General features: G+C 40.9%; 1 protein-coding gene across 1 annotated transcript; it reads right to left on the reverse strand.

Moving 5' to 3' along the window:
* Window positions 1–381: 381 nt before the first annotated feature.
* Window positions 382–9,447, reverse strand: LOC145454370 (nuclear respiratory factor 1-like). Its single transcript, XM_080332369.1, has 11 exons — window positions 9,155–9,447; window positions 8,495–8,770; window positions 7,327–7,479; window positions 6,438–6,596; window positions 4,452–4,579; window positions 3,591–3,699; window positions 3,383–3,493; window positions 2,126–2,374; window positions 1,034–1,127; window positions 919–971; window positions 382–654 (listed from the first exon to the last, which is right to left on the reverse strand). Exons 1-11 carry the CDS (start codon window positions 9,338–9,340, stop codon window positions 523–525), a joined length of 1,650 nt encoding a protein of 549 aa, XP_080188495.1. The 5' UTR covers window positions 9,341–9,447; the 3' UTR covers window positions 382–522.
* Between the last annotated feature and the right edge of the window lie 2,867 nt (window positions 9,448–12,314).

Here is a 12,314-nt window from a genome sequence, read left to right on the forward strand (position 1 = left end):
AAAAAAAGTTAATTTCTCAGATAGGACTCCCACGTAACTCGTCGTTTAGCTTTTATGCCAAAATTTAACATCTTTCGTGATCTTTTTGGACATTTCTTCTAAAAGGAGGACGTATGGTACCCTATGTTTTACATATCATTACAACAGACTTTTTACAACACAACTCTGGATTCGTAAGCCTGCGCACGACCAGCTTATTTGATCACTAAACGGTCGTACCACTGGCTAACATTAACTCAATTCTTTTCACTTATTTTGAAAACAAACTTCAGTCTGTCTAACTATCAAGCCCCCATTCAACCACTTTTCTCACGAGTCCCGCAGAAAAATGAAAAACACCGCTTCCCTAGTGCCCACCACAGTATCACAAACTCCCAAGTCTTCAAAATAACTTAAATCAATAATTCCGGCCAACAAAATCAGACATGACACAATGGAGAACGAATAGTAGAATGTTCGTATGCATGAACAAAAAAAATAGTAGCAGCAGTAAGAAAAGGCTATACACATTTGGCTGGCAAGTCAGGCGTCGACGCGAAGAGAATCCAAGTTTACATCGCCGGGTGAGCCTTGCCCTGTGTCCATGTCCATCGCGTCGTGCTGGCCCAGCTGATCTTCCGGTGACCTGCGGCCGACACCAGCAAGGCTGGGATCCTATCGAATGCAATCAAATAAAATTATATAATTATTGTCAACACTATTATATTATTAAATTAAATAAATAACATTTGTTTGGTTCTAGTTGTCTAATCGGACTAATTACAGCAAAATGCCGGTATTCCTTATTCGGAATATAATTCAATTTCCAAGTTTTTGCAAATTTAGCAATTCTAACCGTGTAGCCACAATCCTAACTCTGATCGACCTTGGAAAAGTTGAAAATTTTTCACTTGCTTAGCCTCTGCACATGCCACCCACCTGTATACTACTCGCGATCTTCTCATAAACGGAAACAGGTATATGGACCATTGCTGCAAATGAAATATATAAAAGTTTATACGACAGGATTGGACCGAACCGAAATATAATTCACCTGTCGAGCCATGTTCCTCAAGAACATCAGACGATGTCGATAATATGATCCTACTGACTGATGGATGAGACGAACCTTGCAAGGCTGCTACAGACTGAAAAAAATACGATTGAAACGTTAAAGCGAACATTTTAACGTCACAATATTTGCAAGTCGTTTGGAAAAGGAAAAAAGTTTGTTTGATGATAAAAAATTGACTATTTACGTCATATTTCTGCAAATTTCATGCTTACATATATACATCGATTTGAGACGGCCCACATCAAAACCTTTGCTTCAACAAGTGAACTAGTTGTTAAAATTACCCTTTTTGCTACACGAAAACTCCGGTATCAACAAATATGAATAATACGATGTCTTTTATGCCGGCGACGTCATATTTGGTGCTACGATTGTTGAGATACAATGTTCTTTTGAAATCTCTACTAGTTGCTGGCAATTACCCCTGACGGGTGTCAGCCGAAAATATTCGGCTTTACTTTATAGGAATATATTATTCAAGTTTACATGAAGTTCAAATATGTACATTTTCGCTACCGCAAAGAATATAATGCCAATTTTACACCACATAAACATTCACATATTAAATTGGATTTTTTCGACCATGCCTATTACACTGCACTTCATAACAACGCTGTGGGTCAATTACGACATTACATATATGTGATTTTCGCTAACGTGCATAGCTTCGTAGCATATGTTTCGCATGCCTAGATACCACCAATCGAGGTTTCAAGACATTTACAATGGAAAATAGCATGATCTTTCACCAACTGACTCGAATCATTAAAATTAACACCAGATTCGGATTTAAGGACTCAGATAATTGCGCTCAGCGCTAATCATAAGTTAGTTACCCGAGATTTCAAAAAAACTTTGTATATCTACAAAACTGGAATTGTTGTGTACAGTCCAGAGTTTTGTAATTTGATTTTTGCAGTAATTCTTTTGGTAGTCAGCTTGACTCGAGTCAAGCCTAGTCGACGAAAAATCCTGGCATAGTCCTACTATCTGGATAGGCTACAGATTTTAACATGAAACCTTGTACTCAATGCTAAAATCAATACCGATGCGAGATATTAGCTTAGTTACCTGGCAAACCTCGTTGCTCAAAGCAAATCCAATGTGGTCAGAGTTATCGTGCAGTTGCTCCTGACCCTGCTTTCCTTTTTGTTCAAGCATTCCGAGGTTGTCTCCGTTAGCCGATATCACAACTGGTTGGTCTTGGTCTACGGAAGCCAACACGCCGCCTTCCGAATGATTGCTTTCAATGACAGTGGGTATCGCAGTTATACCGTGCTGGTTGTCTGTGGTCGTGAGCGCCCAATGCTGCCCGTTCACCTGCGGAAACCGTAGATCGCGTTGCAGTGATATGTCGAGAATGGTAATGCGAAAGCAGGCCGTTATATTTTTCAATCGCGCCAAACTTGCAGTATCATGTGGATGACTCCAGGCCAGGACAGCCAAGACAGACATTTCATTGTAACTTCCAATAGTAAAGTCACCACATGATTGGTATTTCGTCTATCAGTCCTGATACTTGGAAAATATGGCCAGAAACTGTTAGGACTAAGGAAAATTATGATATTATGAATGCGAGCCATACTATATCACTCTAGGAGAGGTGAAAAAGTGGTTTGGAGTGGATTGAACTCAAATCTGAACGCAAATACTTTGACTCGGACTCAACTCACAACACAATGACTCGGTGGTGAATTGGAAATGACGACTTAAAACTTGACTTGTGACTCGGAACCTTGCGACTTGGTTACAACCCTGGCGACAAGATAGCGCATTGGTACACAGCAGACTTGGACAACTACATAATTCTAGTAGTCTAACTAGACTAATTGGAGCAAATCGCTGGTAATTCAACTCTATCTAATTTATGAAATATCACTTCGTTCTAATTCTAAAATTTGCAAATTCAGTAACTCTAATTCTAATCTAACTCTGAGAAATGAAACAGTGTAGGCATAATTCTAGTACTAATCCAACTCGGAAAAATGTCTAGCTATAATTCTAATTCTAGTCTAATTTAGAATATACTGTGTACCGTGGGCATAATTTGACTTCTAATATGATTTGGAAAATCTGAAAATCTCTTGATTGTCTAACTCTGGTACAGGGCAGTGTTTCTGAACCGTTGGCCCGCGTCAAATCCGCCAAATACACATCTCAATTCCAAAATGCAGGCTGGACAATCGCCAATGAGGTAGAGAAAAAAAACATCAAATTTTAAATCGATACGGTATTGAAGGATGGAAGAGTGTCAGCCGAAAATATTCGGGCATATGTTATTGTGAATATGTAATTCAATTGTATTCCATTGGGACTGCCGTACATTACCTGCTGCATGGTCACCGCCAACGGTCCGTCTATCCCGTCGTTGGCCAACGTGGCTACAGCTTGTCCTGTCTGATCTTGCGTTATCGTCGCTATAGTCTGCCCAGAGTCAATCTAAAAACAAGTTTGGATGGAAATAAGTGGTTGAACAAAATGGTGAATATGTCACTAAAAATTTGACCGCAAAATAGCAAAATCAACACAAGGTTACCTGAATTAATGAAACCGATCCATCAGAGTTTTGCACAGTTTGCACGAGAGTAGGCGGGGTCACGTCCACGTGCGACGTGGGCCTGGCAGCCGCCACGTTGCAGTATCCCCTGTAAGAAATCACAGCGGGGTTGCAGCCAAGTCACAAGGCTCCGAGTCACAAGTAAATCTCTATTTTATAGTTTTGACTCGAGTCAAGTCGAGTCGTTTTCAATTCGCCGCCAAGTCAAGTCCAAGTCCGAGTCATGGTATTATGACTCGAGTCCGAGACCAAGTCATTGTTTTGACTGCTTAGTTTCCAGTTAAAGTCTTGTTAAACCCACTTATTATAACTGTGTTCGGTGATATCGAATGGTTCGCATTTACAATATACTACTTTTCCTCCCTTTCACCAGTTTCTGGTCGCATTTTCAAGTACCAGTACCAATAGACGAAATCCCAATAGTGTGGTTGCTTTACTATTCTTCGAAATTACAACGAAATGTCGGTCATGGCCGTCTGAGTCTCGAGTCATATGACTTGGTTCGAGTCATGCGTAATGACTCGAGTCCACGTCGAGTCAATACACAGATTGAGTCGAGTCGAGTGGAGTCATTTCCGTATTTTGTGAAAATGACTTGAGTCAAGTCGAGTCATCAGAAAATTGTAACTCGAGTCGAGTCATGACTCGAGTCATAACAACCCTGGATGACAGTGAATTTTTTTCAAATTTTCAAACTCCTGTGCGGTCACATCTATCGGTTGGAACAGAGCAAAAGTTGGTGTGCAGCGTTTCTTTATGCAATTTGACAATTTAATCAGTGAATATTTTTGAACAACCCTAACGTACATCACAATAACAACTTTAAAAACGTAAATTTACCTTCTCGATCTGTCATTTCTGGCGTCTTCGTGCTGACCTTCGTCCGGGAAACAGTTTAGTAAATCCTCACGGCCGTGATGCTTGTAACAGTTGCACACGATTTGTCTCAGAGCGCGCGTCCAAGGCACCTGGCCGCGTCAAAAACAAGTCATCAAGATATGTGCTATGTCACACCCAGTATAGCGTTGGTGGGCATTTTACCAGTTTAAAGCAGGGTTGTAACCAAGTCGCAAGGTTGCGAATCAGAAGTCGATATTGACTCGTATAGTTTTGACTCTAGTCAAGTCCGAGTCCAAGTCAGCTAGTCATAGAGGGTCGAGTTCAATCCATAGTGTTGTGACTCGAGTTCAAGTCATAGTGTTTATGGTTCACTATCGACTTCGAGTCAGGTCCAACTCAATATCAAGGCCCCGGATTCATAATATACAAATTTTTCTCACTGTAAACATGTTAAATCAGGGGTGTCAAACTCAAATTGCGTCGCGGGCCGGACCATTCAAATGATTGAAATTCCATACCCTTGTTTTTTGCTTGAATACTTGATTATTGAGCCTACACAATAATATATTACCTTATACCGGATCATAGGGTTCTACTCTAGCAACACCTTTATTAGCGAACAATGGAATTAGAAGAGATGAGATGAGATTAGATGAGATTATGACTGGTTAAATATGGTATTATAAACTGCGAAAAGAGTAGCTTTGCGGACGATAAACCTCATGTGTATGTGTTTTTGTGTTATGAGGAATACGAGATATATATTGAAGCTGGTTCATTACTATTATATCGTGATTCGTGATATCGTGAGGTTCTGTTAAGTCATTTATATAAGCGAAATTGGGAGTGCGTCCAGCCCGTCCACAGATATTTGAATTATATTTGTGTGTAATAATTACATTTTCCATATAACCTGCAAATACCGGTTTCTCACTATGGCGGTTTCACTTCTGTGGTTAACTACTTTTTAGTCCATTTTTCCATAAAAATCGCAATTGAGTGTGCATTTTTTGCCTTCGCGGAATGGAAGTACATGACGGCTTTTCCTTGCTGATGGTGACTAGGGTGAAACCACAACACCACTGTCCGATTGTCATGATGTGACCAATGAACAATTGAACATACTCGATATTTGCTATCTTAGGGATTATTTGATTATAATACTTCATACAAAAAATCTCAACATTTGTAAGAAATGTGCTGAATAATACAGCCATTTTTCAAAATAGCTTCGCGGGCCGGATGAAATGGTCTGGCGGGCCGGATGCGGCCCGCGGGCCGGATGTTTGACACCCCTGTGTTAAATGATACAGATAAGACAGTTTACGGGCCTGCTTTTCGATCACCTGCCCTGATATACGAAACCTGAACGAGTCCTAAGAATTACCTAGTTGCCCAAGTCTGGATACAGGGGCTATTCCCCTCGGTTGTTAAGACGATTTCACTCAGAAAGCCGGTGCAAGATCTCCCGAAACCTTTCATACTTTACAAAATTGACATTGTAAAAGTACACTGTTCGAGTAGAAGTGCAAATAGTCTACAGACCTAACACTTTTTTTCGGTACAATAATTTTATCAACAAGATCAATCTATACAAACCAAGTAACCAACCCCAAAACGACTTTCCACCATACAAAAGCAAAAGTGTAAATAGTAAATAGTTTTGCATGGAAAACTGAAAACTGCTAAGCAAAATTGGAAGTAGTCTGAAAACAGCACCTCTTGATTAAATAACTAAGTACCAGTAGGGAAAACCTACTTGAGTAGGCTACTCCAGAAAAGTAGTACTTTGTTAAAATTGTTACTGTCCACCTCTGTACATTGGACAGTGTATTCATATTGAAATGAGCCCGAATATTTTCGACTGACACTCGTCAGGGGTAATCGTCAGTAAACTAGTAGACAATGGGAAAGAACATTGTATAGGCTATCAACAATCGTATCCTCTGTCTATATAAATCACGAAAACGCGTAATGAAATCTTGCCTTCAATTTTTGTGTGTCCGTCCGTACGTCGCGTCTGACGTTGGCCCACGGTACGTCGCCGGGCCACCACACCGGTCTGGTCGAGTCCCGGCCCCACCCCGGCTTTCCGCGACCCGTGGAGTATTTCAACATTTCCGGGATAAACATACGAAGCTGAGCCTGCGACAATATCAGAGCACCAGTTGCTAATTTTCTACTTGACGAGTTCTCGATTATGGCATTTGCAACAAATATTTTTCCAAGATGAGCTATAGTTCGTAAAACTTTTTCAGAATGATTTTACCAATCTTAGATCTTGTTAAAAAAAAATTTCAAATTTGATAAAATGTTAGGTTGGCTAAAAATTTGGCTCGCTAGTACAAGTAAAGCTACAGGAATTTGAAAATTTTGTATTTATTTATAAGAAATTTTTTTCAAATTTTTATGTCAACTTCATGAAATCGGTAAGTTGTAGAAAGTAACGACGTATAACAAATTTTGGACTAGAAATGCATCGACTGTGGCCACTGTCGGTAATCCCAGAATTATTAGCGAAAAACTCAAATAACTTCGCTTCTGCGGGTGCTAATTGCACTTAATTTGTTTTGTATCATTTTTGCAGAAAACTCATTAACAATGTCATGGGGTAGACGGTATAACCTAAAAAATATAATTTTAATTTTTTTTTATAATAAATTCAAAATTGTTAAATTCCAGTAGTTTCACACCTGCTAGTCGGAATTGAGCCACATTTGGTGTGCAACGTTATCTTTTAGCCAACCAATTTGATCAAATTGCCGCAAAAATTTGCAAAAAACGGTTACTTTCGTACGACCCTGACGCACAATGTTCTACCAGATTTACAGTGAAATGCTGTCAGATGGGAACGAGTCAGAATATCGCTCCTAACCTGATTCATTTTTTCTAAAGTAGTGGGAATTCCGTCGATGATTAGCGCAGGCAATTCAAACAAGTGTTCCTGAGATCGGGTGTTGCAAGGCGGGGCTTTTTCCTGCAGCTGCTTCTCCAAGTCCCGGAGTATCATATTCTGGCATCCTCTCACCTGGGAAAGGGACATGAATCGTCTAGTTGCTCAAGTATGCTTGCAGCACACAGCGTAGACATAGAAACTGCGTCTTCTGCCAGAACAGTAACAACAAAGAAATTGAGTACCGGTATGTAAAAACCAGGAACACATACAGTTTGTAGCTATTTGTGTATCAATACAGACGGGTGCCGGCGATATGATACTTGAGACCTTCATGTAAAGCCGTAACCCAGGAGATAAGCAAATATACACTCGCTACCAAGTAAACTAGCATATAATGGTACACTGTATAACATCTAATGAGAAGAAATAACATAGAAAGAAAAAAACGGTGGATGACTGATTGCAACCTGCTATTTGAAGAACGCAATAGCTAATGGAGATTCGAGAATGCATACAACTATGTCGTCAATGTGGAATCAAAGCAGCCTATGTCGATTTTACACATTTCGAGAAAACTTGGTTCATATAAAGCTTCATTTTCTTTCGGCCATGATCAACTTTAAAACGATGTGACGAACATAAACATAGTCAAGATATGGCAAAAAATATGTGAAAATTTGTACAAAAACTAGATTTTCTATCAATTTGAAAAATAGATCTCAAAATTCAAAAAATGGACATAAGCTACTTTAATGCCACAGCGACAATATTTGCTTACAACTACCGTAAGTCAAGGAACTCTCTCAGTCTCACGGCACCAATATTAATATATTCCATAGGCCTACATCAATTCCAGTAGGCTATGTCTTAAGGGAGACGTAAGTTTTTTGGGGAGTTTGACATATAGAACTTAGCAGAGGTCATAGTTCAACAAGTAGCCAAGTAGCAGATTATTAATCGCATCTGTCATGTACTGAATTTAGATCTAATAATCGATAAAATCTGAGTCTATTGTCCACGACAATGGACCATCGCTAATAGATGTTTCCCTTAAAATTGATGGATTATCACGTGATCACCACTTCTGTACGGTATTCACGTTAACAATGAGTTAGGTATAGGGATGAATAAGATAAATTTAACTCACAACTTGATCCAAAGGAGACGCCCCAAAGACCTTCACGCTTGGATTTTCCTTCCCCGGCGACACGCAAAGCAAAGCTGCCTGTTGCCCGCATCTCGTACAGAACTCCTGCATGATGTGTTTTAATTTCCGCAGCAACCTCGTGTATTGACGTTTACGCGTAGATGGATTTGTCTCAAATTTGTGAATCGTTTGTCTTCGTCGGGATGTTACAACAGCCGCAGCCGCAGCTAGACCAGGCATGGTGCCAGATGCGTTCAAGGACACAGCAATTTCGTCCTGCGAGAAGAGCATAAATGAATTACAAAAGTCATCCAAATACATAATATGGCAGAATCTGTCAACGTTGGAAAACTATAAAATTTTCAGTTTTCAGCTCCTCTAAATTAGGCAGTCGCAGTACCGTAATTAGAATTGCTCGATTCGCTTGGAAATCAGATTAAATACACAATTAGGAAGAAACAACAAATAGAGTTCTTTCTCATAAGCATTAGAATGTAAAATGTTCCGCACTATGCAGTTCTACAGCGGAAATTTTCAGCAAAATCCGAAATTAGTTAACAATTGAAATTCGAGCATAAAACATTTCACAAATTCGATCAGATGTTTACACCACGGTACCAAGTAACTATTAAACTATATCGCAAAATTCGTATAGATTACCTCTATGCCTCCATCGTGCATCAAATTAGTCCCAAAGCCGTCGTCTTCTCCAAGAGAATCGTCTTCGTCGCTGATCCCTCTCAAATCTCCATCAGCCCCCAGCATTTCAGAGTCTTTCGTTTGACTTATACCTTGCCTGACCTCTACTATGCGAACGTGAGTGCCGTCCCGCTGTACGTTGTTCATATCCAATAGGTTAATAAGGAATTCCAGCAAATAACAAGCCTAGCAAACACAGCGCTAATGCCAGAAATGAAGCAAACACTCGCGGAAAACCAACTCTTGCAAACTTAACGAATCCGGTTAAATATCCGGTTTGGATATTAGAAGATTCGGATTTGATCATTGTTGGATGAAAATACAAAAACTTCTTCGACTAGCCTCCGTGCATCTCTATACTATAGTCTACTGACATATATAGATTACTAATCTACGGTCAGCAATATATGCTGGATCCGGGTAAAACGGGTCTGTACAAATTTGTGTTCGGTTCGGTACCTAGTAGTATTGGTTCAAATTTTGTTCGATTTCAATTTCAACCATATCTTATTATTACATACACTAGTGTTTCCAAATTTTCGATGCAAAATAATTATGTATAGAACTCCTGTTCATATCAGAGTACATATTATGTCAGATGTATTAAAAATATGTGTGCATAGTGTTATTAACATTACGCATCGATAAATGACAACAAAACTAGAACAGCATGCAGCCGGAACGGCTGAGTGAAGTTTATTATTATTACTTATTCGTTCGCGCTTGTAGCCATGAAAGGCCTGGCGGAGACGCTTTCAGCAGTCACCGTATTATTCGACCATTATTGTGACTTCATCTGTGTTCACAACGTCTTTCCAGACACAAACCTATATTCTCAAACGCTGGTTACTAATATTGATTCAGTAGGAACTGCATAAATATTGTCCAGGCAAAGGGGGTCACAGTTGAGGACAAGCTCGCTGGCGAAATATACCATTCAATACTTTGCGCCTAGAAGACAGACGACGACAGACAACTTGGAGTAGTCTTTAAGATCAGACACCCGACCTTGGCCTAGGCGAAGTAAAGGAGAGGCATGCACACTGAATTAAAAGTAATGTAGAGAATATATAAGACGCAAGCGACAAAATGAGGTGGCATGTGGCGGAAGGCGAGGTCGATGTTAGGTCGTGGTCCGGCCGGTAATCCTGAAGGCTGACTAGTATTCATTTAGAAGAAATTGTTTGTATTTCGACTTGAATGCGGACATGCTCGACGACTGTCGGATAGCGGCGAGATGCTGTTCCGGCATACTTGATAGAGCGTAATGCGCTTTCTTGTATTCCGCCCCGATCATATGGTAGTTGTTCTTCGTTGACGCGCGTGTGCTGTAGTTGTGAGCTTTTGACTCCGAGGTGAAGTAGTCGTTGAAATTTGAGGGACATCGACCGCAATGGAACTGATACATAAACTTGGCAATTTCTAGCTTTTTAGAACACCAAATCTTTTGAGAAGCGATTTGTCAGTTGCACATGCACATCCAGGCCCCCGTGGGGCTTCTTGCATTATTCGCTACATCATTGTTTTGCAGGTGTACTCCTCCAGGCAACTGCTGTTCGCCAAATTCTCAACTCAGATGTATAAACCTAGTCGAGTACCTTTTGAAACCGTACGACTTCTACTGCAGGGTCATGCAGTTTACACGTAAATCCGAACTTCGACTGGAGTAGCTTCGGTGACTGCGTTGATCATTTCTGCTGCGGATCAGAGCCCAACGCATAGCCAAGGACGAATCCGCAATGAAAAATTGTAGAGGCAGACCGTTTCACGCAGAGGCAGAAACGTCACGAACAAAGATGTCGTTACAATGTCGCAAACAAAAGATTGAAGTGAAAGTGCCTTTTGTCCGTCTGGCTAGCGGCTACGCCACATACTTATATCATGTTGTTGTCCATGTCATCATCATCATCATTGGTTTATTAGCAATTTTATCAGTTCAATACACCACAAAAAATGCGATACAATGAATAGACAGGAAGATGTCGAAGCGACTTGGATTTGTCAATGGAATCGGACACCCACCTTGGCCTAGGCGTAGTAAAGAGGAGGCATGCACACTGAATGAAAGTAAAGAATACAGTATAGAAAAAGAAAGCGACAAGAAATAGGGCGGCATGTCATGGGAAGCGAGATCGATAGGTCAGTCGTGGTCCGGTAATCTTGAGGATGGACTGTATTTATTTAGTAGTAATTGCTTGTATTTCGACTTGAATGTGGACATGCTCGTCGACTGTCGGATGGCCGGCGGGATACTGTTCCACACATCAGGTCCGGCATATTTGATGGAGCGATGATCTTTTCGGTCGATCATATGATATTTGGACGACGTGGACGCGCGTGTGTTGTACTTGTGCGCTTTTGATTCAGAGGTAAAGAAGTCATTGAAATATTTTGGGCAACGACCGCAGTGAAACTGATACATAAACTTGGCGATTTCTAGTTTCCGCATATCTTCTATGTTTAGGACGCCGAATCTCTTCAGCAGCGACTTATTGGATGGGCAGCCAGGCCCCTTTGGGGCCCTAGCTATGATTCGGAGCACTTTATGCTGTAGTTTCTGCAGTGGCTTGAGTGCAGTTTTACTGGCAGCCCCCCAACAGAGGATGCCATAATGTAACTTCGATTGGATTAAGGATTTAAAGAGTATCAGGAGAACCCATGCTGGCATGAAGCGCCCAAGGCTGTAGAACAGGCCGCACTTCGGTGATAATTTAGTTTCTAGGGACTGAATATGACTCTTCCAGGACATGTTCGAGTCCAGTAAAACTCCGAGATATTTGGCATTATCTGTGTTGGAAACGGGCTGACCAGCGATATTAACGGTTAGGTTATTTTTTGAATTGACTGTCAGCAATTGCGATTTCGAGGCGTTTATGCAAAGGTTGTTCTGGGCCGTCCACTCGTGGACTTTGGGCATTTGGTCACCAGTCAGGGCATCCAGCTCTGCCATCGAAGATGCGGAAGAGAGGAGGTGAGTATCATCAGCGAACAGTGTGGTGTTCAGTGAGGAGGTTTCAAAAATGTCGTTGACATATAAGGTGAAAAGGACCGGTCCAAGTACTGAGCCCTGGGGCACACCACAGGTCACCGGGTGAGGAGAGGACAAGGTGTTTGAGATCGC

The sequence above is a fragment of the Botryllus schlosseri genome, chromosome 13 (assembly GCF_051294905.1).
Source record: "Botryllus schlosseri isolate E-star chromosome 13, Bs_hap1, whole genome shotgun sequence".
Classification (NCBI taxonomy): Eukaryota; Metazoa; Chordata; class Ascidiacea; order Stolidobranchia; family Styelidae; genus Botryllus; species Botryllus schlosseri.

What these genes read in the sequence shown, in the direction of transcription:
- LOC145454370 (XM_080332369.1), bottom strand. Translation starts at nt 9,340, where the DNA reads ATGAACAACGTACAGCGGGACGGCACTCACGTTCGCATAGTAGAGGTC. An exon ending in CGTCTCCTTTGGATCAAGTT is followed by an intron (nt 7,480 to 8,494) that starts GTGAGTTAAATT and finishes TCCCTTTCCCAG; the next exon opens with GTGAGAGGATGCCAGAATAT. An exon ending in TGAGCAACGAGGTTTGCCAG is followed by an intron (nt 1,128 to 2,125) that starts GTAACTAAGCTA and finishes TATTTTTTTCAG; the next exon opens with TCTGTAGCAGCCTTGCAAGG.